General features: G+C 42.8%; 4 protein-coding genes across 5 annotated transcripts; 2 read left to right on the forward strand and 2 right to left on the reverse strand.

The window, feature by feature from the left end:
* The first annotated feature begins 6,075 nt into the window (after positions 1-6,075).
* bcl6ab (BCL6A transcription repressor b) lies at positions 6,076-10,252 on the forward strand. The gene is made up of 8 exons (XM_070919104.1): positions 6,076-6,247; positions 6,491-6,712; positions 6,818-7,681; positions 7,785-7,912; positions 8,022-8,189; positions 8,279-8,409; positions 8,518-8,655; positions 8,878-10,252. The coding sequence occupies exons 1-8, from the start codon at positions 6,087-6,089 to the stop codon at positions 9,019-9,021; spliced, it is 1,956 nt and encodes a 651-aa protein (XP_070775205.1). The 5' UTR covers positions 6,076-6,086; the 3' UTR covers positions 9,022-10,252.
* Positions 10,253-11,071: 819 nt separating this feature from the next.
* cmpk (cytidylate kinase) lies at positions 11,072-15,542 on the reverse strand. The gene is made up of 6 exons (XM_070919153.1): positions 15,331-15,542; positions 13,783-13,929; positions 12,727-12,879; positions 12,525-12,601; positions 12,125-12,221; positions 11,072-11,876 (listed from the first exon to the last, which is right to left on the reverse strand). The coding sequence occupies exons 1-6, from the start codon at positions 15,472-15,474 to the stop codon at positions 11,835-11,837; spliced, it is 660 nt and encodes a 219-aa protein (XP_070775254.1). The 5' UTR covers positions 15,475-15,542; the 3' UTR covers positions 11,072-11,834.
* Positions 15,543-16,212: 670 nt separating this feature from the next.
* fam78ba (family with sequence similarity 78 member Ba) lies at positions 16,213-18,318 on the forward strand. Of its 2 annotated transcripts, XM_070919143.1 has the most exons (4): positions 16,213-16,222; positions 16,617-16,908; positions 17,141-17,420; positions 18,076-18,318. In XM_070919143.1, exons 2-4 carry the CDS (start codon positions 16,646-16,648, stop codon positions 18,316-18,318), a joined length of 786 nt encoding a protein of 261 aa, XP_070775244.1. In that variant the 5' UTR covers positions 16,213-16,222; positions 16,617-16,645. The 2 variants fall into 2 exon arrangements, with proteins under 2 accessions (XP_070775244.1, XP_070775243.1); XM_070919142.1 differs by lacking the exon at positions 16,213-16,222 and having other exon boundaries at positions 16,574-16,908.
* A 2,725-nt stretch (positions 18,319-21,043) lies between these two features.
* slc35a3b (solute carrier family 35 member A3b) lies at positions 21,044-25,856 on the reverse strand. Its single transcript, XM_070919161.1, has 7 exons — positions 25,619-25,856; positions 25,229-25,383; positions 24,284-24,406; positions 23,906-24,080; positions 22,037-22,155; positions 21,753-21,886; positions 21,044-21,137 (listed from the first exon to the last, which is right to left on the reverse strand). Exons 1-7 carry the CDS (start codon positions 25,821-25,823, stop codon positions 21,044-21,046), a joined length of 1,005 nt encoding a protein of 334 aa, XP_070775262.1. The 5' UTR covers positions 25,824-25,856.
* Between the last annotated feature and the right edge of the window lie 853 nt (positions 25,857-26,709).

Consider the following 26,709-nt stretch of genomic DNA (forward strand, 5'->3'; position numbering starts at 1 on the left):
TTTTTTGGTTCATATAGTGTCAGACAGTAGTTAAAAATCCAGCTAAAGTTGATGCTAAATATAAAAAAAGACAATTTATATATTATAATTTATACAATTTAGGGAATGTTTGGTATGTTTGCTTGAAAAATGACTTATCTCTACAGTGTCTTGTGTTGTGTTTCATGTCAGGGTATTCATACTTTTCATTTAATCATCATTTTATAGTCAGACAACCTCACAAACAGCACACACACACACACACACACACACACACACGCACGCACGCACTTCAGGCAAAATATCATCTCGTGCTGAAAAGAGCTTATCTGTGCAGGAGAACACATTATTGGCAGTTTGACACCACAGTATATTTGATGCATCAGGGTCAACTGAAGTTCAGCAATTATTACGCAAACACTGCATACCACCTGCAGTTTAAATATATACTTCTCTGTAAGTCCCACGCAGACTGCATGAACGCAGTTCAAAGTTCACTATGTTTAGCACCCATGCACTTTCCATATTCTGTGTTTCAGGGGTTGTGTGCACTGTTTACTTCATCAGCAACTGCTGAAAAATGAAGTCTGAAGTCTGTGCTATAAATAAATGAGTCAGGTATTTTCATGCGTCTTGTTTTACCCTTATACATTTAGATCATAAACAAGCTTTATTATGTATATTTTTTTGGATTTCTGTGGCAATTTTGTGCTTTTATAAACAACAGTCTCAATATCTTTCAAAACCAGGTAGATCTTGTTAGATTTTGTTCTCTCATGCACTCTGTTCCCCAAATTCAAGTGCATGCTCCTTGTTAGAAAAAATCCAATACTTTCCTCTTTCCCCCCCTCAGGCTACGTGGCTGCGAAGATTGAACTAGTTTTAGAGTCGTATTTTACTGACGTGACCTTTGATCCCTGTCAGGCAACCATGTGCCTGGGTCATGTTTTGGGACAGGCACGTTGATATCTGTCTGTGTCTAGGCCCCCGGGTCAGCGGAGTTCATGAGAGGGGGTGGGGAGAAGGAGAGAAGGAACGGCAGCAGATTTGTTCCAGGGTTGGCTGGCAGAAACCCATGCAGTGCTGTTTTCATGCATTCTACAGATGGGCCCTGCAGAGGACGAAAAAATGGGAAGCAGACACACACAAAGATAAATAACATTTTGTGTTTTTTAAAATGTTTTTAAAGGGGCACTCCACCAATGTTTACTCGTCAGGGTTAGTACTACTCAGTGGGTGAAAACAGCAGTAAAACATCTTCTGTGGCTTTGGAGGAGCTTTCTAAAGGTTTTGAAAACAACCCTGATAATGTCATAGTGATGTCATCAGGGTTGTTTAGGAGTGGTGTCGGAGACTACAACATTTACCACTTAAACTTGAAGTAGGAATTTACTTGGCAAGGAGGGTCCTAGGACAGACAAGTTCAAGTTGCATTATGAGAATGTAGGAGCCAGTATTTTTGGAACTTGACTCACACTAGGGAATGAAAGTTGACCTTGATTTTCTTTTTCTAATCTTCTAATCTCTTGAAAGCCCCACAGCATTGTGGAAATGCAATAATAAATCACTGGGGTAATTGCTTTAAAATGAACCCTTTAGCCAGTTAAGAAAACTGGGTTTATCTCTGCGACCGACAGCAATAAAAGACATATTTTTTCGCATTCAGCAGATTGAGGTGATGTATTTTTCTGTGGTCCGGCCTTCCTTGCGGGGAAAAAAAAACAGACTGGGAGACATTTATTCTGCAAAGCCAACCAGAAGCACCATGTTTGTGTGATCATGTTGATTAGACTCTTAAAAGTACAGATATCTACGACACATGGCAGCTTGTGTGTTTCACATCTGCTCGAGTCTATTTGCTATCGTGCTGCAGCAAACCCCTGACGTGACGTTAAAGATGCTGCGCCGATATAAGCAAGAAAAAGGCTGACTGATCAAATCTATGCATCCTCTTGCCTGCGAATAAACAACCAAACCAGGAAATCAGAAGGTTTACTTTCTGCCGAGGCTCGTGGCGGAACAAGTTTTGACTCTTCTCATTCAGACCAGAAAACATCACTCCTTTCAAAGGATGTGAAGGTGAACAGCCCACAGAAACTTGGGCCACTAAAGATAACCGCAGGGGAAAAACATCTAGAGAGAAAACATTAACTAGAAATAGACCTCTTTGTTGCCATAGCCACCTGAACAGCTGTAATTTAGACCTGTTGAGCTGCACTACACATTTATTTCATGGGAAAGATTCAGTCTGAGGGTTGATCTTTTCTGCAACATATACAGAAAGCATAATGATGGGAAACGGTTATATGATACAGCGTAGTGATATAATATTTGCAGAAGACTTCTGTTAACAATTTCATATCATGTTGCTTGTGTTTAATGTTGCTAAAGATGAGCTACAAATAGTAATGTGTTACTACCCACTTCTGACTGATGATCAACGCTAAAACGTTGATTTATTGGACGCTTGTTTATCAATGATTCAAAACAAAAGGTGTTTGCAGTGCCAATATGAGTATTTGATAAAAGACAACTAGGTTATGGGCACATGGTAATATTAAATGAATGTATGGAGAAAAAAAATGGATCAAGTCAAGTTTAATTCACTGATGAACATTGTCCTCAGTAAAGTCACAATCACTAGCTGTTGTTCTCAATGACTATTTTACGGATTCTTTTCCTCCCGCTGGTCTAACCTAACTGTATGTTTGTTTAGCAAAGGCTCACTGCAACTCAGAGTGAGAGTGAAAGGTGATGCCAACAGATGGTAACCCTATATTTCCAAAACCAACCTGAAAACACAGAAAACCCTTGTTTTTTAACATTAGACTTCACCGAATCGGGAAGTGAAATAGGGGGAAAAAATGATCCTGTTGCATGTGCTGGTGGACGATGTGACATAACTCAACACAAGGGTCATTTCATTACAGAATATAATGTCTGCATTCAGAAAAGGTAATTAAAAAAATTGAGCAATGCTATTCAATTTGTTAAGATACAGTAGGATCACATGCACACAGCTAAAGAAGAAGCCTGCCCACCGCATTTAAAGATAGCGTTTGACACGCTGTGCAGGGGAGCTGATGTTCTGTGCGTATGAGTAGTTTACAGAGTAGATTACGGTAACACTTTACATAAGGCACAAATTATCCTGCGTAGTTACCAAGGAACTAGTGAGGAACACACCACTTTGCTTAGTGGCAACAAATATATAAGGTCATGATTAGTACTGGTTTTGTGCCATTTAGTGGCTAATTTGGAGTTAATCAGGAGTAAGTCACAAAAAAAGTGGTCAAATATGTAGGGACATCATTACACACCGCTTCACAGCAGTCTGTTCTTAACTACCATATGATTTTATTTATGTTGTTTCTCACACACAGTAGTTCTTGATTCAGTGTTATTCAGGAACTTCTTGTTAGTTGTTCATTAAAGAACAGTTAGTTCCTGATTTGTTGACTCATTCATTGGTGAGCACTCAGGATTTTGTGCTACCCAGATGAACACACAGCTGCGATGGTGAGACAGGAAGTGGTGGGAACACAGATGAGTGCAAATGAGCCTTTCAGAGAGTTGAGGACTTTTACACTCACTCGCACACCTTCTACAACCTGTGCCATGACATCAAAAATAGGGCTTCATAGCTGTCACTGTACATGCAAGAAAGGCCACACACCCTCTCAGATGTGGGATAAATTTCATCACACAGTAAATGATCGGAATTTCCCCGAAGGCCAATCAAATGTTCACTGTTAACTTATATACAACGTACTTATAGAATTGACAGAAAGCATTTACATTAACATATTAATTTCAGGTGTTCCTAATCAATATAAGTAGAATCCGCATTGCAACTTGAACTGGCTGCTAAAACGCAGTTTATTCAGAGCAAGCAAAGTGTGAAGTCAAACGAAAAAAAATGTAGGACATCATGTTTGGAATTATTAGAAGACAAAATGACTGACTTTTCTCAACTCTTCGTTTCACCTCGGGCAGGTTTACAGCGACAACATGCTCTCATGTTCCCCACGGTATTTATAACTCGGTCAGCTGACCTTGCACTTGGAGCCATCCACTACGTAGGGAGATTAACTCACAGCGAAACAAACTAATTAACTGCTAAACTCTCAGACACATTACACACCAATATCACAAAGAAGTTTAATTAATAACCTATAACAGGGCAGCCACGTGTTATACTGTGCAACATACACTGTACAGGTTGAAATGCTGCGGGCGGCGGGGAGCAGCTCCCCCGCCCCGCACATAATGGTACGCTCCTCTGTTGAAATTCCGAGAATTGAGCTGCTGTGTTTCTTAGAACTGGATTCTCAGAACTGGTGAGTTTCGAGGAAACTTTTACAAGGTGAATTTTTTTTTCCTTCCTATTTTCTCAGCATTAGGTCAGACGTGTAGTGAAGTAGCAGATGCTCATGTGGCTGCCTGCGCTCCTCCATGGCTGGAGTGTTTTTTCCCCAATATGAAGTGATTGTTTTAGCTAGAGGATTTGAACAGATTCAAACTGGGAGAGTTGATTTTGACAGCTGCACCGTCTTTGACCGTGTTTAAGACGGAAGTGCGGCTTTAGGCTGTGTGCGGGCTGAGCTGTATCTGGTGCTTGAAGTAGGCTTTAAGAGCTGCTGTTAGACTGGAAACAACTAGCAGTTGTGTGACGTTCACCTTTAGCCAAGGCTGCAGTTTTGACTCATATCTCAATATTAGCCTTTTTATTTCATGTTCGCCTTTTTATAGTAATGTTTGATACACCATGTACGCTGCCTATCAGACGAGCAATAGTGGCGCAACAGCACCGGTCGGTCTGGTTCAGTCACTTGTAAATTTCTCTCTGCGCATTTCTTTTCGTCGACAAACAATCTTTTCACTTCACTAAATCTCTCCAGCGCAGAGCCGATGACTTCTCCTCGTACTTTTAACCGAGCAAACACTCTTTAAACACACGGGACATGACAGCGTAACACTGTTGCTAAACTTGACCGGACTTGTGTCGGCCTGCTCGGCGGCTTACAGCCGAAGTTATGCGCAGCTAATAACTGTAAGCACTCCTTGAAATCACATCCCACGAAATCACGCTGGCTCGTGTAATATTCGAGGTGTGGAAGTAATTTGAGAGAGATTGGCCGAGCAGGATGGGGAGTAAATGTCGATGGGTTAAATGAGAAGAGTTCTACTTATATCGTGGGGGCGAACAGGAAACCTCTCTGTGTGCTGGCAACCTAATCTGAGCAGCCAGGACGGAATGTGCTCAACGTCAAACACGTTTACAACCTGCAGGCTGCAGGCTGCCAGCAGTCCCTCTGCTGTTACACGCTGAAGAACTGCAAGAGAGAGCACAACAGATATATATATACTCAGATAACTTTAACCCCACAGGTCAATGTAGGGTTGTGTCTGCTTATACTCATATATAGTTTGTACAATTAGTGCCTGTGGTGAAGATTTGTTCTCGCCTCAGATTGATGACACACGTTCTAAGTTTTACAGATGTTAAAATGTTGATCGTAGCCGATGTAATAACACCGTCATTAAGGCCCAATAAGAAGTTGGGCACGGATCAGAGGGTTTCGTGAGCCTACCTTTTGCTTTTCTCTCTGCAATGACGCCGCCTCTTGATGAAACACAGTCAAGACACTTTTTAGGTTCAGAGCTTGTTTTGATTATAAACCCAGAAGGCAGGTGGCCTGTGTTAGACAAGTATGAGCCGGATGTGATGAAATATAATGAGTATTTATTATCTTGTATAACAAGAGGGTTCATCTGTGTATAAGTGACTCATTATGACTTATCACACTTCTAATTGTGTTTATTTTGGCTTGTTGTGTGGTTTTTGTTTCAAAATAAAACGTTATCTTTATTGTTGTCAGACGTCTTATTGATGTCATTTTTTATTTGTGCATAAATTATTATTTAGTAGTAATGTAATTTAAGCTTAATTTGTTTTTCTGAAAGTATAGTTGAGTTGTGCTCATACTAGTGCCAGCATACCCACATTGTTGTTTTTTTCTACCCAGTATGTGTTGATCACTTTTAGAGTCAAGACAATGACCAAACTATCTGTTATTTCTGCCCCTTGCTCAGATTTTGACAGCATGGCCACGACTGCAGATGGCTGCATTCAGTTCACACGACACGCAGGCGACGTCCTGCTCAACTTCAACCGCCTCCGCAGCAGGAACATACTGACTGATGTCACCATACAGGTGGACGGACAGCATTTTCATGCTCACAAGGCCGTCTTGGTGGCCTGCAGGTATGTGCCATCATGAGACGTGACACAGTACCTATGGACTTTCTTTTTTTTATTGGCTGTGCCAAATGAAGGGACGCTATTTCTGGGACCGTATTTCATATTTTTTTAGCTTAGTGAATCACTGCCCCTGACACAGCCACACTATCTAATGTCGTACCTCATCCCAAATAAATTCATTTTCATCGGTTAATGACTCATCTGTGCACATGTTCAACTCTGTATCTCTCTCTTGTTCTCTCACAGTGGCTTCTTTTATTCTGTGTTCATGGACCCCAAGAACGCAAACCTTAGTGCCATCAGCTTAGACCCCAAAGTGGACCGCAAGGGTTTCTCCATCCTGCTGGACTTTATGTACACGTCCTGTCTGAACCTTAACGACAGTCAGGTCTTGGCCACCATGAACACAGCCATCTACCTCCAGATGGAACATGTGGCCGACACCTGCCACAGGTTCATCAAGTCCAGGTAAAGGAAAATAGAAAATGTGACAAGACGCACTCTGTTGTCTCGGTTAAAATGGAAGGGATCTGAGTTGGAGTTAACAACCTGTCATTGAATATGTCTTTGCAGGCATCAGTCTCTGAATATGCCGATTGAAGAGGTACAGATCAACTCATTACATCTGGCTGATGAGATCCCTGCTTTGAGGCCTGTTGATGAAAAAGAGGCAGACTTTAGAAACAACCACACATCAACCTCATCCCATCTCCAGGAGTGCCGGGGCTACATGCCCAACGTTTTCAGGGGGATCAACACCTCTGGCTCCTATCACGTCTATGGCGACCTCCATGTCCCTGCTGGGAAGCTGGAGGGTTCCCATAAAGTCAGCGACCTTCCCAGAGGAGGGGCTTTGTCCCAGACACGATGCTCGCAGGTACCCAGCACCAACATGGCTCACAATGAGTCCACCACCATTATCTCCCACCCCATTTTCCCCAGCAGTATCATTCGACCGGCAGGAGCTCACGGGAGCCTTCAAAGGCCTGCCACTCCCACGGAGGAAGACAGTGTTCAGCATCCACAGACCAGCTGCCTAAGATTGTCCCCAGGATTTATGAAAGGTGTGATTTGTAGCCCTCAAAGCCCCCTCAGATCTGACTGCCAGCCCAACTCGCCCACTGAGTCCAACAGCAGCAGAAACGCCACGCTGAGCCTCAAACAGCCCTCCGACTGCCCCAAAGACGCCAAGGCCCGCAACTGGAAGAAGTACAAGTTGATTGTTATGAACCAAACTCCTGATGAGAGTGAAAAAGAGGCTCACGGAGGCAGCGCCGAAGCCACAGACATGTCCCCAACGCTGAGCCCCTGCAGGAGCGGTGCAGCGGGAGGACACGGTGAGGTCCAGGCAGAGGAGGGAGCTGGCGAGCGTGGAGAGGAAATCCTCATGTCTCAGAGCGTCGACAGCTGCAGCAGCAGCACCTGTAGCAGCAGCAGGTAAAACTCACTGAGAGAACTGTACATCAGAAACTTCATATACATTTGTTAAAGAGAAGAATTTAACTCTATATCAACTCTGTGGTCATCTTTCTGCATGCAGCCACCGCAGATGCTCCTCCTGTGGTTGTGACAGCCCTCGCTGTATGGAAATGGGTCACCTTTCTCCTGACTCGTACAGCAGAGATGATGCCACCAAACTACACTCAGAGTATTCCTCCTCCAGCTGTGGTAAGTGGACTCCACGAGTGCCATACTATTAGCCTATATTTAAATGACAACAAATTATTTGGCAGGATTATTCTTATTTGTTTATTGATTTTATTGCTACTTTCTGCAGAAAACAACACCTACTTCTGCAACGGGTGTGACTCCAAGTTCACAGAGGAAGACTCCCTGAGAGACCACCTGGTCCAGGTCCACAGTGACAAGCCATACAAGTGTGACTGCTGCCAGGCTGCCTTTCGCTACAAGGGCAACCTGGCCAGCCACAAGACCGTTCACACCGGTAAGATTAATAGTTCCCGGTGCCATCAAGTTGACTTCATGCATGTGCCGGTTTCATTCATTGCACAACCTGCTTGTTTAAACTTCCAGGTGCGAAGCCCTACCACTGCAACATCTGCGGTGCTCAGTTCAACCGACCAGCCAACCTCAAGACCCACACCCGCATCCACTCTGGAGAGAAGCCATACAAGTGTGAGACATGCGGCTCCAGATTCGTCCAGGTGAGAAAAGAAAATAGCCACGTCTTCAGGAGAGCTTTGCAAATATCAAACCCTGCCTTTTTAAGTGTGTGTGTGTGAGATTTAATACATGTTTTCATCTTCCTCCAGGTGGCCCATCTTCGAGCCCACGTGCTAATTCACACGGGAGAGAAGCCGTACCCTTGTGAGATCTGTGGAACGCACTTCCGCCACCTTCAGACGCTCAAGAGCCACATGCGCATTCATACCGGCGAGAAGCCTTATCATGTAAGCTTCCTAGTCCCCCCCCCCCCCCCCCCCCCCCCCACTTATCCACCGCGTCTGCTGGCTAAAAAGAGAGTAATCCCTTCTCCCCCATGACCCATGTGCCTATCAATAGTTATAAGTCCTGAGTAGTAATCCTGGAGAGCTATGAACTAAAGCTGTGGGGGTTGGGGGGATGAAACTGTCCATTTTAAAAGTGATTCAAATTTTTTTTTTTCCCCTCAGTGTGAAAAATGTGACCTCCACTTCAGGCACAAGAGTCAGCTGAGGCTTCACCTCCGACAGAAGCACGGTGCAGTCACTAACACCAAGGCTCAGTATCGCAGGACTCCCAGCAACGTCATCACAGGCCTGGTGAACTCCTGTTGAGCCTGCTGCAGTCCTGTTGTGTGTGTGTGTGTGTGTGTCATTGTTTTTTGTTTTCTTTTTGCATCGGCCTCCATGTTGTCAAAAGATTTAAATTTTTTACAAACGGAAAGATAAATATTATATATGTATGCCCTTTTATGCATTTGTTTATGATGCACATAACTTTATGTAAGCTCTTTGGTATTTCAAAGATCATAGAAGTCTATGCTTTCGTTGTGAATGTGAATGAACATTTTGAATGTGAATTTGAGCAGGTAACTGAGCAGAATGTCAGCATTGAAGGACGGTCCTCTTTCCCGTCAGGATTGAGAATCGCTGTTACAGTTTCGCTTGAGATACTGGTATGAATTTTTCCAGTAATGTGGTCACAGTTTATGCAGTTATTTTTCATTAGGTTGTTTTTGTAAATAAGATAATATATATTTTCAGATTGCCGTCTGCTGGCAGAGTACGAATATATTTACTTTAACTTTGTTTTTTCCTATGCGCAGTGAGCTTCACTGACTGTCAATAACACAAGGGCTTGTTATTTTGCCATTTCATAGTTTGTGGTACGTATTGTACAGATTGTCGTTCATTTAAAAATTGCTATGTACATATGTTCTTTTCTTGGCTCCTGTTTGTATTTTGCACATACTCATAATGCTGTAATTCATATATTTTCATACTTTTCATTCAAATATTTCTACTTAAAATGTTCTTGACATGTTGAAATTGTTGGTTAGACCCCGTGCCCAGAACTTCTTATTTATGTTCAGATTTTTCTTTGCTGTATTGTATTACATTTGGTGCTGCAATGATCCATTTTCCCCAGCGGGATCATTAATGTCTGATTGTATTTTATCTAATCTTACGTATTACAGTGCACCCGTACGAACCAGTATATTCATAGTGCCTTACAGTCACACTTTTCTATTGGCTACCTTGCCAGACTATTAATGCGTTATAAGTTTGACAATATGGTCAAATATTGGTAGTTATAAACTGCTTTTGTGATGCGTTTCATATTTGGTACATTGCCCAGTTGTCATGTGTATGCATGTCAGGTACTGTTGTTTTGGAAGCTTATAATCTGTTGTGTGTAGCTCTTAAAATGCAGACACACCAGGCCTCAAGCTAAAAAATGCTCAGGAATATTAGTAATATGTAAGCAAATGTCTTTGTAACTGCAGATTATATATATATATATATATGACATGAAAATAAAATGTACATTATGTAGCACTTGCAACAGTTCTGTTCATTATTTTCAAATAAGATGGTTTGAGCAAAGACTTCATTGAGCCATTAAGTATTTTATAGTACATTGTTGTTGGCATATGTAAAGTATACATGCTAAACCTTCTCTCTGGCTCTCCCTGGTGTTCAGTCTTATGGGCTGTCATTTATTCTCCAACACAGATTTATCTGATGTCAACTGAGTATTTGGAGGAGCACACATGGTTTAGTTAGCCAATTGATTTGCGTGTTGGACAAAAGAAATGACTCATTCATATATATATATATATATATATATATATATATATATAAATGAATGCTGAAATCAATACACAAATATATTTTACTTTAACAAAAGTAAAATATATTTGTAGAAATTAAATAGAAATTTATTTCCCCATTCATTTCCAATATTTATTTATATTTCTTTATACACTGTTATATTCATAATAGTCAAAATATGTATTAATTTCAGCATGTATTTACTTATTTATTGATGATTGAGTCATTTTTCATCCTCCATGTAAAATCCAACTGAAAGGGAATTGATAAAAAAAAGAAAATGGGACAAACCTGCTCAAATTATATGATGTCAAGTGCCCCCTGCTGGCTGAAAGCGCACGGACCTTTGTGAATTTGTAAAATCTTGTGTATTTGTTAATAACTTGATCAAAACCTTTTAAAGAAATGGACTATAGCACTATACGTATATAGTTAAATATATAGAGAGAAAATAAATAAAAGAAAGCACATAACATATAAACAGGAAACTATCACACAGTATTGAATAAAGATTCTAAATTAATTGAGCAAAGAAAAGGAAAAAAAGTCATCGTTTTCACTTCAGTTTTATGCCCGCTCCTTCAAGCAGATACAGTACAGATTTAATTTCTCTGTGACTAGTTAAGTGCCATAGCTGTGAAGAAGCACATCGAGGTGTTCTGGTACAGAGTCAAGTATTAATTGAAGAATGTCTATCACAGAAACATACACCTGGTGGCTCTACATGGCACAAACACACACTGTCCCTGTAGGGCTGTCCATTAAACATGAGACTGATGTTTTATGCATTTTATTTGGAGGCCATTGGCTGTTCTGTCAAGTCTTAAATCGATCCCAGTCAGTCGTCATCAGCTCAAACTACTATTTGGTCTGAAGCATTATGGCTGCTTCCAGTGACATGATACTCTGAAGACATTTGTGATATATACCATTTTTGTAGAGACTTCCACTACCAGAAGTGTGATTGATTGACAAAAAAAGTGTCTCTCTAATCCAACAATTGATTTTGTTCCTATGCAAAGGCCTCAAACTATGATGAAAGACAGTGCAGACGAGCTGTGAGCTCCTCTGAACGTGAACTAGCTGATCACAAGTAGCTGCTAGGCATCTCTACTTCTCATTCATACCAATACATATTGTACACAAACAAACAAACAGTGCAGCATTTACAAAAGAGATGGAAAACAAACAGAAGAAATGTAACCAAAAGTAAAAAGTCACATGAATGGACATACAAATGTATTATAGTGTACTTGCAGTTGATAAAAAGAAAACTAAAAAGGTAAATGAATGTTGTTGGCAGCTGGGGAAACTCAACCCTCTTTGTCAAGGATGGCTTTCACATCAGCAAACACCTGAAAGAAGAGGAAAATACATGAGTGTACTTTGACTTCAGGACACAAACAGAGGCTGGATTTGGTGTGAAACTCCCTCACATGTCTTGGAAAGTGCCTGTTTGCCCTGATTGACAGGTTTCTCAGGCAGTCACACTCAGCTGTGAAAAATGTCACTTGCTTATCACACCTCCTCACAGGTTCCACACCCCAAAATGTCCATTCAGAAAGCCATGGATATTTTCCTACAGTCTACACCATTTACTCACCTCATCAACAGAACGCGAGGCGTCTACGGTGCGCACCTTTCCATGTTTCTCATACTGTTTGATGATTGGTTGCGTAGACTGCAGGTAGGTTTGGATTCTGCATCAAAGAAAAATATGCCTGGTTATTGGGGTCAGATGACACAGGGGACTCAAACAAGACACAAATTAGGTCAAAAACACACATGCAGGTACCCAACAGTCAGCTAAATGGGTCAGACAACTGATCAGATATGCTTGTTGCACTTCGTTACAGACAGAAGGAAATCAGTACTTGAAATCAATGAATGGTCAAAGGCAGCAGTACGAACTTGCAGGAACTCCAGTCATTAAAACACAAAGCACATTCTAAAATCTGTTTAAGTCTAAAGTCATGTCTTTTGTTTGCGTTGCAGGACTGTACCTTTTCTCCAAGCTTTCTCTGTTGTCATCTGTGCGTCCGCTGCTCTTCCCTCTTTCTAAACATCTGTTGATGCAAACCTGTGGACAAAAAAGACAGAGATCATGTGCTCAGTGTAAAATGGCTGTGATGATATCAGCTCAGTTCTCTGTATGTATCTAAAAACAGATGGAGGGCTTTTAGCTTCCTAGTTTCCATGACGTACCTCATTGCCACAGTCAAAGAAAAGCACAAATTTGACATCTGCTTTGCCATCCATGACAGTGTTCCACCCCTGAAGGTTGTCCTCGTTACGGGGGAAACCGTCTATGAGGAAACGGAACTTTTTCTCATCTTTCTTCATGGTATCTTCCATCGCCTTAAAAACATACAACAACAAACTTTAAATATTTCACGTCTAATGTGAATTAATTGGTACAGCTGTTTATTCAAATGACAAATCAGAACCTGATTCCAGACAGACCAATCAAAATAAACACAATTTCTACTCAATGTGCTCTGTACAAGTCTGCATAAAATCAACCTGTACGATGGTGCTGCCCAACTCAAGTAAGAAAACTGCACACTGTCACAGTGCAGGCGTGGTTTTCCTAGCGTCGATAACAGTTTCAAAACACACTATAGACTCTCAAACATTAGCAATGATCCATGTCAGACATGGTCATGGAGTGCTGCCAATAAACTCTAATAATTTTGCCAGAAACAAAAATAGAGCTGCAACTACTTATTTTCTTCAATTATTGTTTGTCTTTTATGTAAAAGAATAATGACAATTGCCAATCAGTTACCAGAGCCTAAAGTGATGTCAAATGATTTATTATGTCTGACTGACAACCCAAACATTTTAATCTAAAGATATGAAACACTAAATGCTCACATTCCCAAGGCTAGGAGAAGAAAATATTTCGTTATTTACTATTATTTTACTGTAATAAATTAATTTTCCATATTGTTTGTCACTGTTTAATATCCAGTAAATTGACTTATCAACTGTTTCATCAATAAACAAGAGACGTTCTGCCAGATATGGGAATGACAAGCCAAGAGACTAAAATCAAATTCAAAGTGTTTTTTGTGAAAATATCTGATCAGAGTTTCTGATTCACTTTTTGCAGGAATGTATTTTCTCCAGTCCTGTATACCTTAACAAACGTTGAGCTGCATTGAGTTACAAAACAGGTCTTGTCCTGTCTGATCCAGACTGATTTGCCACTTGCTAGGCAAACACAAACCTGATATACAGCCTGTATTTGGTGCATACCTTCCTGAGTAAGTTGATGGTGATCTCCACAGGGACAATTTTGCCCTCCTTGATGTAGTTGGCAATGAGCTGTCCGAACTCTGACTCCTCTCTAGCTCGCTCTTCCCTCAGCAAGTCCCCAGCTGACAAGTGGGTGTAGTTGTAGCTCTGAGAGACACAAACATTTGTTTTTTTTAATATGATAAGTTGAACTTGTGGTTGGTCATTTTAAAAAAGGTTTTTCAGATTTCTATTAACACTAAAACTCTGTGTTTGAGAGGATAGCCTTTACAGGCAGACTAAAATTCTTCTCACTCACAGGCCAGGAAGAAGTCATCCTTGTGTACTGAATGAAAGGAGCCTCTATGCATATAGCTGCCATTCAGGCCTACTTGAAGCATGGCAGCCAACACCCAGTAACATCCGTGAACAGAGGTAGTAATAAAGTCTCTCTTACAGAAGCTCTCTCCCAGTCAAACACACACACACACATCAAAGGATCCACATTGGCCCCCAGTAGAGCCGCAGCTTCATGAGCTTTCATGAGTTTGACATCAGAAAAACATCAAAGCAGCATTCTTAATCAAGTTCTGGCTTTGCAAAATTTTTGGGTGGCTCGTTAAAAATGATTTTGTCAAACCCATGCTACTTCTTCAGGACGGTGTGTGATGCTGTAAAGAATTAATTATGCGTTTGAGAAAGCTTGACATCTTTACCATTGGTTTTGCTCCACTTAGCATCAACCATGCTCTCTAGCCCTACCCTGTTCACAGACCGGTCTTGATTTATGTTTTATTATTAACAACATAGCAGATGAGTAACTGCAGATGATCACAGAATACTTATCTGAGGGCATAACTACAAAACTTCAAAACAGTCTAGAGAAAATAAAAGTGCCACGATGGCATGTCATGAGTGGAAACTGTAGAGACACGTATCCCTCGTCAACCCGGACACCTTGTATGGGGTGATCAAGGTAAATATTCCTCAGCCAATAAATGCCTACTTTATCATCTGTGTCTGTTTGTTTATAGTCGATGGTGGAGTGACCAAGTGCACTCCAGACTTGCACCGACCATTACACAACCTCAATTGCATAGACAAGTCAATGATAAGGTTACAATATGGAGTAAATGTCAACAGGCTATCTCCTACTGGCTCCGTTTGTCCTGTGTGAAGCTAATAGGCAGACATTAATTTTGCCAATTCATTCAGGCGTTTGACAGCACAACATTAAAACAGTGGGCTAAAATACATTTCATTTTTTACTGCTTTGACTCATAAACTGACTTATAAATATTAAAATTGCACTTTTGTAGCTCCTGTATACCAGCACAGGCTGGCATATCAGCACATAGACTGTGTGGCTAACTAGCTAGCTACAGGTTCATTTTAGAGGACAACCGGAAGTCAATGTAATTTAGACTTTACATTATAAAAAACGCGCTATTAAAAAGCACAACCATGCTTAATTTCTCTAAATTATATTTTCATCAGGACGTGTTTTATCCTAAACATCAAAGTCGGTAGTTTTCATTGTCCTGTCTCTCGCCATCTCTCGTAGCTTACCTCCACGATTTTGGAGCATTGGGTCCCTTTGCCGGCACCAGGCCCGCCCAGCACGAACACAACCTGCGGCTTCATCATCAGCGACACCCGGTACAACAAGCTCGGCACCCTCTGACACACGTTACCGAAGAAGCGGCCGATCATAAACCAGCACCAGCAGCGGGGTGGGGAAGGAAAATAACAAGACGAGCTGCCCGGTGAATGCGTGTCAGTATCGGTGGGTAGGAAGTCGACGAGACAAACGACACGACTTCCGCTGTTGACCTCGAGGACCAATGGGGTTTCACATAGGAGTGACGCAGCCTGTAGCCACGCCCGCTTCCACTTGTTATTTTTTTCAATGCAGAGGTCGGGTGACGCCCCTCCCCTGCCTCTCCAGCATCAGCACCTCCAAACCGAACAAGGCGACCCGCGGCTGGCGAAGGATGCTCCGCGATGCTCACCAGCTCGAGGAGACATAACGATGAGACGAGTAGCTGAGAGTAACGCTCGAGCGGCCGGGTATAGTCACTGTTTTCTTCCCGTTTATGCTGCCTCGCTGCCTCCATTCATGATGCACCATTCATGCATCCCCAAGAATGGAAGCACTCTGCGAGGAAAACATTAAAATAGCCTGTTCTAGCGCCGCTGCCTCGCCTTCATAAGACACATTCTCGCTTATTTGATGAAGCCTCTTTTCATGTAGGTCAAGGTGATGAAGAGCCCGGTTTTGTCTTTTGAGGGCGCCGCGCGAATGTAGGGCTAACACGGGAGAGCCACGCAAACAAAAGGCATCCAGCCCCCCTCCTCTGACGCACCTGGCTGCCCTGTCGCCACTTGACATGACAGCGCAGAGCCGGGAGCAGAGCAGCAGGATCAAGGGGCACCGACGTGCAGCCGGACGTGTGGACTCGACAAGGGATAGAGGAGCCTCCGGACGCACGGTGGAGAAGCAGCAGCAGCCCAGGGGAGGCCGGATTGCAGTTTCTGGGGACGAGCGCCAAGGGCAGTGCGGCAGTCAGCAGGCAGACCGGGGGGAGGAGGCTGCGGAGATCTGTGATACTTCCCCCCCAGGCCCCACTGCGCTCTCACCTCCACATCATCCTGGACATATGATGGTGGATGTTTTTATGTGTGATCAATGGTGACTGTGATACTCCTCATCACTTGCTCTCCTTTTTTTCCTTCCCAACCAACCAGTGATGATGGGCAATTGAAAGATTAGATCTGCTCTTCAGGCAAGGGTGGAACCCGGAGGGGACTGATGTGCATACTGGCCAGGTATCATTTGCTCCCTTCTTCTCTGGTTTTGCTCATTTTGCTTGTCGCCTGCACTATGGGCTGTATTCAGAGCATTGCATGCAAGCCCCGCATCAGACGGGAGAACATTGTGGTGTACGAGGTGTCGGCCTCTATTGACCAGTGTCCCACCATCATTGAGGAGAACTCACCAATTGTGCTCCGTTACAAGACGCCTTACTTCAGGGCCTCAGCAGGGGTTGTGATGCCGCCAGTGCCCCGCAATGAAACCTGGGTGGTGGGCTGGATCCAGGCTTGTACCCAGATGGAGTTCTACAACACCTATGGTGATATTGGCATGTAAGTGTATAGCAGACCCAATCAGACATTAACTCTTTACCCCTGAATGAGGTCAGTGTGTGTGTGTGTGTGTGTGTGTGTATGTTCAGGTTGGTATAGTGTTTGGTTGTGCACACCTCTTTTTACTTCTCTCACACACTCACAAACATCTAGACCACAACCCTGCACCTGCCACTGCCAAAAATAAAAGCCTCTCATCCCCTCCCTCTGTCCTCTCTGTCCACTGCCGCAGGTCCAGCTGGGAGTTACCAGAGCTGCGAGAGGGTCGGGTCAAGGCCATCAGCGACTCAGACGGCGTCAGCTACCCCTGGTACGGCAACACCACCGAGACAGTCACCCTGACAGGCCCCACGTCCAAACCGTCCCGCCTGACGGTCAGCATGAATGACAACTTCTACCCCAGCGTGACCTGGGCAGTGCCCATCAGCAACAGCAACACGCCCATGCTGACCCACATCACCAGGGACCAGAGCTTCATCACCTGGCTGGTGGCCATGAACTCCGTCACTAAGGTAGGACAGAAACACAGAGTGCAGCCTGACACTCGAGATGAAACAGTTCCCACATGCATCAAACTCATATCTTAATAAATCACTGCGTTATTGTTCCTGTGTTGTGCACGGCCAAGTCGCAGACTTGTTTTGCCCAGTTTAAATGAAGAACGCTTGCTATACATTTCCACTCTTGCATTACACACACAGTCCGACTGTGATGTAATCATCTCCCCCCTGCTCTTTTCCCTTCTGGTGTTAAGTTACAAAGAACCTCCTCATTGTTGTCTCCTGAATAAAGCCCCTGCAAAGGCCCATCAGTAGACGGTCTAGCTTAAAATGTGCATCAAAATGCTTCCAGTCTTCACGTATTGTCTTTGTGCAAGAGTCATATTCATTTTAGGCTATTATAGAGAAGGTTGTCAGACTTGTTTTCTTCATTGTTGGCTAACAAGTTAAGAGCAGAGGAAGAGCATGGCATTAAAATCCTGTATCTCAGCCAAACCATCTTCTGTGTCAGATAAGATAAAATCATATTTAAGTGATTAGCAGCAGAGGACATAAGGCACAATCAACTGCAACAAAACACACTTTATGTACTTAAATTAGACTGCATCACACATACACATATATACAGTGTTGACCACATTAAGATGATGCTGCTCTCCTCCTCCAGGAGCGTATCGTGTTGCAGACGGTGCGGTGGCGGATGCGGGTGGACATTGCTGTTGACCCAGACATGCCTCTGGGCTCTCGGGCCTCTTTAGTGGGTCGTCCCTACCAGGAGCAACCGCACATCCTCAACTACCAGGAGCCTATCCCTCCCAACGCGCTGGGGAGGCCGAATGCCAACGATGCCCAAGTGCTGATGTGGAGGCCACGGAGAGGGGCACCACTAGTGGTCATACCGCCAAAATAAGAGGGCCAACTGGTTGAACAGACGAAAGTATCATTGGTTCCCTCTTGCAAGAAAAGGGGGTGAAGAAGAAGGTGATGAAGTCATGAAGCCTATCAGAGAAGAGAGAACTGATGGTTTCCCTGCGCTCAAGATGCCAGTGGCTTGTTGTCCCTGAAATATTTAAGTGGACCATCATAACACGGGTGGATATTACATCTTGGATCTGACACAGCACAGTGTCAGAATGGAAGTCTGCAACAAACTAGTGTCAAGGGCCCCGGCTCCCAGACAAGTGTTGGACTGCATTAAAGAGTTCTGCCTGCTTTTTAGCGAAGAAGGAACGCTGTTTTTTTTAGGCGCACCACAGAGGTATTAGACCACAACGAGAACTGCATCCTGCATCTTTATGTAGACCTTATTGCATGAGAGAGTGAGAGAGACACAAAAATTGTCCTTGAGAAGTTTAAGAATAGCATTCGTTTTGTATAACTTGATACCTGAAGACATTTTGATTGAAAAGTCAGCCAAACACCCCCCCACCCATGCGGGCTGGTTTAACCTCATCAGTGCCAACAAAGGCCTTCTTCAGCACACTCAGTACCAGAGTTAAAGGATGTATTCAGAAAAGTTAACAGAGACAAAGTATTATATGGATCTTTTTAGTTTAAGATGAACTCATGCATCAATCAGATTGTATTAAGAGCACCCACCTTGCATAAAAGTCTGGAAGAAAACCAAATCTCCTGTAGTTTTCACTTGAGTTTTGCTAACACACCAACATATTCAACTCACTTGCCTCCGTAGTGCAGCTGATATTGTATTCAGATGGGGGACAAACTGTCAGAGAGATGAGGCGGACCTGTTACCACATTAAATAAATCATGTCAGCTACGCTTTCAATAAGCGCGCTGTAAATGACTTGGAATAGTGCCATACAACAAATTTAAAACAAAAGGGTGATAGCAGTCCAGGCCACATATATCGCTGCTGGAATGGAGCCGAATGGTACTCAGACGTAAGGTAGATGTGATGTGGCACTAATCAGACCATGTTGCACTAGCAAACTACATAAATCCTCCTGCAATCAGGGAATCTAAATGTACTCTTAAAATGTCCTCGGTGTGGAATCAAACCAGGCTGCATTTTGAAAATGATTTATTTGAATCAGTGCCCTTTTTTGTAACGCTGGTTGAGGTCATATCACAGTTTCTCCTCATATCATGAACGTATATTATTTTGCAGTAGCTTTCTGCAGATAATCACAGACGAAGGCCTTCCTGTGTCATGGCTATGGTCTGTCCAGTGGCTCATCCTGGGCTCAGTCCAAGTCCCTGCCTGCCACTCCATACACGAGTCACATGACTCATCCTCCATCTGTGCTTCTCTCCAGGTTCACGCCTCACCTTCCCATCTGCCTGCTTGCTTTCTCCCCTGTCTGTCCACCTCATCACACACACATCTTCATCCGTTGCTTCGTTGCTCTGAAATGCACAACTATGCAAAGATTATCTGTGACTGTATAAACAAAAAACAGAGGCACAAAAACTGGCAAATAGGAAAGATGTTTTTTTTTGTTCATCTGCCTCAATTCTGTTTCTATTTGTCAGGGACATTGTTGAATAATGGCCGTTACTACCATGTAAAATACTCAAAGAGGTTAAAATAGGTTACATTAATTCAGTGTGTCTACATTTGTCGCGACACCGCAGCTCATTCAGCCATCTGTTGCTATAGAGACTGGTTTGGTTTTTCTGAGTGCACTGCAACTGGAACTGAAAAAAAAAATAGTTCAAAATATTCATGGGTGTGCCCAGCTGTGTGTGTGTGCGTGTGTGAGAGTGTGCACACATACAGCTCGAATTTATCCATTCATTTCACTTTGAAGTAAGAAAGAAAGATCAAGGCAGAGCTGGTTGTTTTAGCACAAAAGATTCCTTAATTTATTAATTTGTTCTTACATAAAGACCTTAATTTTGCATTTAAATAACAGCAGAACGAGTGCTTTTGATATAAACACTGTGAGCAGCAAGGTCAAAGCAGTCATATCTCATCTTATCTCATCTCGTATAATAAAGGATATTCAGCATCTTTGAACAGAGGTAACCCCTCCTCTTTGCAGCAAATTTGCTCCTCATTCCACCACTAGATGGAAGCTCTGTCAAGGATTGTCCTCTCTTTGAGGCAGGCCCTCTCAGCACCCATTAATACCCTTCTTGTTTTTTAAATACAGCCCTTTTCCCATATCCCATAACACATAAATACACAATTGAAATATTGAACTATGAAATGTAGATTTCAAAATATCTGTGAGGCCATGCTTTCGTCATAACCTCCTCCTGGTCCCTTCAATTGTGCTCACTGTTTGTTTCCATGGGATAATTCAGTCATAGAGAACATTAGATTTACTGCAACAGTGTCAATTGACACGGCAACTTAGCTCCGCTGCACTCATGTTAGTATTTTATAAGAAAAACCTTTGAAAAAAATACATCTAAAAATCAAATGTATTTTACATTATTGACCCCCATCTTCTGTGCAAAGCAGCATGTTTCCAGAGGAGCGATGGGGCACATTCAGTCTCAACAGTCTCCAGCTGTTTGGCAGTAACAAGTTTTATCACTTCCACTTTTCCCACGTTCTTAATTTCTGCACGCCAAACTCACTGGCACAGTTCATAGAGTCCTGCTGCTGTGTTGGGTGCTGCTCGTCACTTCTGTCAGGCAGCACAGTTCACAGAGGTCTCTGTTTATACCTTGATGGCGCTGCTGCTGGCAGGCTTGTGCTCGTGGCTGTAAAGAAATGTGGCAGCAATAACCAGCACTGCCCCTAGGAAAAACACACTGAGAGACAGGCGGGAATGGGAAATAAAAGAGAAAAAATAAAGAGGCATTAAAAATGAATTCAATAAACAAACAATTGTCAGCTCATGTCATGTAAACAGAATCTACAGCCATGCTAGCGGCTCTGTGATACTGTACTTAGTTAAATGCTAACCTCAGCATGCTAACATGCTCACAAAGACAATGCTTACATTGTGAAAATGTCATGATGTTTAGCAGATAGAATGTTTACCATGTTCACATTTTAGTTTAGCATGCTAGAACGCTAACATTTGCTCATGAGCACTAAACACAAAGTACAGCAGAGGCTGATGGGAATGTTATTCGTTTTGGAGGTATTTGGTCGTAAACCAAAGTGTTGAACAATTAAAATTTTGACTTTACGGTGACACTAGAGGAAAAAATCAGTAGGATATATCAAAGTCAGTAGGATACATCACCTGGGAACCATGAATGTGCATACAAAATTTCATGGCAATCAATTCAATAGTTGTCGAGATATTTCAATCTGGACCAAAGTGGTGGACTGACCGACAGACTGGCAGACTAGCATGGCTGAAAAAATTGTAATTATTAGTCATGAGTAATTACGTGCATGAGCATGTATGTGTTTACCCAGTAGGGTTAAAGTCCTCCAACAGGAAATATGAAATGAGTGTGGACACGATGATGGACAGAGAGGTGGCAAATCCTTTGAGGATGTTGTCTGCATATTTAATGACCACTGCTATGACCAACCCGCCCAGAGCCTGCAGACAGAGAACACTGTGTTTGAAAGCCCTCTGCTGTCAAACAGGAAGACAAACATTTACAAGAACAAGCAGGACTAGACACACCAAGGCATTTCAGAGACAACTTCACAAATAATGTGAGACTGAAGAGAAGCGTAATGATCAAACCTGTAGGACAACAACCGTGCAGGTGATAGTGTTGTAGCCCTGAAACATTCCCGCCTGTCTCACCCTCTGGCCGTCATACGCTAACATTCCGATAAAGCCGAACACACTGCCGAACAAACCTGTTGGAGACAAGGAGAGACAGAGAGGTGAAGGATTTGAACAAATACTACGGTATAGTGATGTTGTGAGTGTTCTTGTTGAAAGGACAGGAATCTGTCTTAACCTAACTGCCACTAGAGGTCACTGTATTTGAGGAGAGTATGCTATACTTTTGTCAGGTTTCACAGGTTTGGCAGGCGTACCGCCCATTCCCACGCCCATAAACCCGCCTTTAATTCCTCCTCTCTCCTCCGGCATCAATCAGTCCTTCTTCGTGAGAAAGAGAACAGAGCCAAAGAGTCTGTCTGTAACCTTTTAACCCCCCTGCCCTCTGCTCTGCCTCGCTCATAAAAAAAGACAACCTCATTCAGACAAAGCAAACTTCTTTTGTCCCGTCCCTTCATTTTGTGCACACAGTCCTCTTTTAAAATATATGTGAGGATGTTGGAAACTATTCAACTGCAAGCGTCAGAGATGCTTTTGTAATATAACATTTCATCAAATTTCCTTCGTGAAGCGGGAATGTTGTCATTGACATTCAAACAACTTGGTTTTCAGAGAAAGTGAACTATTATATTAGTTTATTTTCCATATTTTGCAATCTGCTAGGGATAAGTGAGCAATTCTTCACTGCTAAAAGTTTCAGTCATTTAATATCAGTCACGTGAAAGTTGTTTCTTCTCTTGTCTCTAGTAACACAGAAGAAATATTATGCCCTTGAATTTCAGTGAAACAGAAAACCCCAGTTTCATCGACACACGCCTAATGCTGGAACAATCCACTGCCACCTTTATGTCTGAAAAGAATTTGATATGTCCAGCATGAATAAAAGCAGCACCCCTGGTTTCAGTCTTAGAAAGTATAATTGGGTCACCTTTGTAACATGGCCCTTCTTATCACTCGCCTCTATGAGAGGAAGTCATTATTGACAATCTGTGCCATGTAGAATTGGATCCAATTTTCATCTTTACAGACATACAGTACATTAGTTGCTTCAGTGTTGATGGGGAGCATAATTTGAGCTACTGGAGGTGATGCTGCAATCAAGTGGCAGGACAAAATAGGAACATACACAAGACAGGCTTGCAGCTGGCAATAAGAAGAGCCATGTTGCAAAAGTGACCCAATTATGAACTTTAAGGCTGATTCGGGGGGGTTAGGGTGGTTATTATTAATGTCCACCTCCCAAGGTGGAGGTGGAGTGAGGCAGCAACATTAGGTGTGTCAATGAAACAGCCTTGAATTATATTATAATTATCAAAATCTTTCCTTTGTGTCACTGGATTACGGTGATCTGTAAGAAGAGACATGTTTCACCTGCTGAATTCCACCTTTTGAATACAAAAGTGAGTATTTTATAAGATTCAGCAAGTTTGATCAGCTATATACAGAGAGGGGTAGTGTGTTGCTGCTTTTTGTATGCAGACAGTATCGTTACCATTATGTATTGAATACACCAGCAATTTAGTACTGCACTTCTCTAAAATGGGGGACTCACAAGAAACAAATCAAAAAATTAATTGTGAAAATCAAAGCAGCAGAGGCTGAGATATCCTGATTTTTAGTCCCTGGTATAGGTTCAAGCTCCAAAAACACTGGATCCTAACCCTGACGACATCATCAGAGTCATGTTCCTCAGACAGGAAACCTCCCTCCTGAGCCAGTATCAGTTCATGTTTGTGTCACACAGAACATGAATTTCTCTGGGTGTGAGAGGGGGATGGGTTAGTGAAAATATCCGAGGCACCTGTCACACTCATATTTACTCACCCAGTTGAATGTTTCGGACCCACACACTCTGTTTAGTCTCCTTGAGGATCTTCTCAAAGTAAACTCCAGCGAAGCCACTGGACACACAGGCCATCAGCACTGTCATCATTCCCACAAACTGGGAGCCTGCAGACAGGATCTTCTGCTCGGAGTCAACTTCAGACTCTGTGGGCCACTGTGGAGGTTAAAACACTGATGATCACGACGGGGGAGTACTCAAAATCTGTCAATTGGACGCATTCAACTCATTTATGACTAAACCATCTGATGAGGGAATAAAGTCATATTCATCCCAAAGAAAGAAACCACATGCATGCAGCAGCCGAACCTGTGTATTTTTAAATTGCTTTGCAGTGCCAGTGTCTGCTTGCTCGGTACCTGCACTAGAGTGACTCCAGCCATGAGGAAGAGCAGCGAGAGCCACTGGTAGAAGCCCAACCTCTTCCCCAGCATGGAGACAGAAAACAGCGCTGTGGTGAGAATCTTCAACTGGTACGTAACCTGTGTGGAGCACAACACCAGCATGCCACTGAGACAGGAAGCATAGTGGTTTGTGGTTTTTACTGGGAGTTTTGCAGAACTAGTTGCTCTTATCAGCGAGCTTTAGAGGCGCTAGTAGATGGATGTTATTAACTTTGTACATAGTCAGGCTAGCTGTTAACCCCCAAGCTCCCAGACTCTATGCTAAGCTAAGCTAACCGGCTGTGACTGTAGCTTCATATTTACAGAAAAGAAATGGAGAGCACATCTATCTTCTCATCTAACTCTCAGCAAGAAGACAAATAACCGTATTTCCCAAAATGTTGAAGTGTTTCCTTAATTAAAATTTTAAATTTAGCATACCTCTGAGCTATCAAACCTGAACATGGTACTGCACAATGGGCGTAACCCCGCATACTGAAAAAATACCAATCTGATAATTTTGATCATTTTTGTAAACTGTGAAAACCAATGAAATCCTTTGTAACATTTTAAGTGATCACAGAGATGAACAAAACTTTAAAAAAGCCACCTTTCTAGCATACAAGGGGCGAGTGTTTGATATTCATCACATACAATAGATTTTGTATGTATTACTTAAATTCATTCGAGGTCACAAATTGGTAGAACAAGTTAAGTATTATGAACACAAATGAGTGAATTTGTAATGTTAGGAAAATGATTGTGGAAAGATTTATAAAAGCCCCTGGCATCTATTGTACACTATTGTGTAATTCATGAATACACACTAAGACAACGGCCAGACTAAGCAAAAATCAGTTCAATTACACACAAACACACTCACACATGCAGTGAACTTGAACCAGCACATTCATGTGTTACCTGATAGGTGGCTGCGTCCAGGTTGGATAAGGCTACATAGAGCAGATTGTTCTGCAGTGTATAGATGCCTGCGGGAATGGCCAACTTCATGGTCTCCCTGGGCTTGCTCACAATCTCCTCCTTCAGCAGCTGGTTCATTGCCCGCACACTGAAATCTGGCAGTGACAGAGAGCGTGTTGTTAGTAATTTAACCAAGGGACCCCCCATGGAGTGAAGAGAGGAGACAGAGAGGACCAGCCGTCTTATATTAAGAAGATTGGGGAGCAGTTCTGTGAGATCTTGCGCCCAGTAGTGCCAAGTCTACACCTGCAAATAGACTAAGAAGAGGGAAGAAAAACAGAGAGAAAGAGCTCAACTCTAACTCTCACCCTCCAAACCAACGCTACTCACTGTTCTCCATGAAGACGAGGAGGGTGCAGGCGAGGATCTTGAGCACCTCGGCCGACACCACGGCAGACGAGGCCAAGTAGCGGGGGCCGTCTTCCTTCAGGGTGCGGGAGTAGCGCATGGTGAGCACCAGCGAAGTGGTCTGCAACACCAGCACCCCCAGGGACATGTACTTCAGCCTCAAGGAGTGTGGCGAGGACACGACCATTGTGGAGGACTCTGTGTCCGAGTCACCAGACAACGAAGGAGTCTTCGGGAGGCACAGAGAGGCAAAGACACATTATTCTTACTGCTGCTCTGATCTTTGTTTTATGTGCTCCAGGACTGCAGGCCAGTGAATGAATGAGTGAATTCAAATGTGGTTCAGCCAGAGAAAGGAGACATACCCCTGTTTGCTTGCTCCTACCAAAGTCAGGAGTTAAGAAACTATGGAGGGAACATGAAAGTCAAATGCAAAGGAGAATAGTGGAATAGAGAGAGGGTAAACTTCACAGAGTGAGAGAGGAGAGAGTGAGGGCAGAACGATCAGGAATGCTGGTCAGTAATTAAAGGGCAGTTAAACAGAAAGCTAATAAGTCCAGCCTGAGGGAGTGAAGGGCATTCCTGTGACTGGCCTGCAGTCCTGGAGCACATAAAACAAAGATCAGAGCAGCAGTAAGAATAATGGGGACAAGAGGGGGAAACATGTATTTTACAGTACAACTCAAATTTCAAAACAGCTGTCACCTTTCCAGTGTTTACTATGGAAGTCTGTTCTCCATCAACAGAAACAAATTCAGGAAGGAGAGATTGGTGAATCATTGGTGGAGCTGAAACTGCAAGTGACCAGGAGTTTGTCACCGTTTAATGATACAAGTTTGTCATTGGTTAATGATATATCCGTCGTCAGTTAGTTTTGCATATTTTCATGTCCTCATGAAGAAAAAGTTCCTGTATCTGATATATTATCATACATGATATTATTACACTGTTAAGTAGCATTTTACTGTTGTAGTTGGTTGAGATGGAGCAACTTTATACACAGTTTGTTCTCTAATATATGCTTTTTTTAAAACAACAATTGGTTTGGTCTTTAATCATGCATTGTATTTTAT

Source organism: Enoplosus armatus, chromosome 14, assembly GCF_043641665.1.
Source record: "Enoplosus armatus isolate fEnoArm2 chromosome 14, fEnoArm2.hap1, whole genome shotgun sequence".
Classification (NCBI taxonomy): Eukaryota; Metazoa; Chordata; class Actinopteri; order Centrarchiformes; family Enoplosidae; genus Enoplosus; species Enoplosus armatus.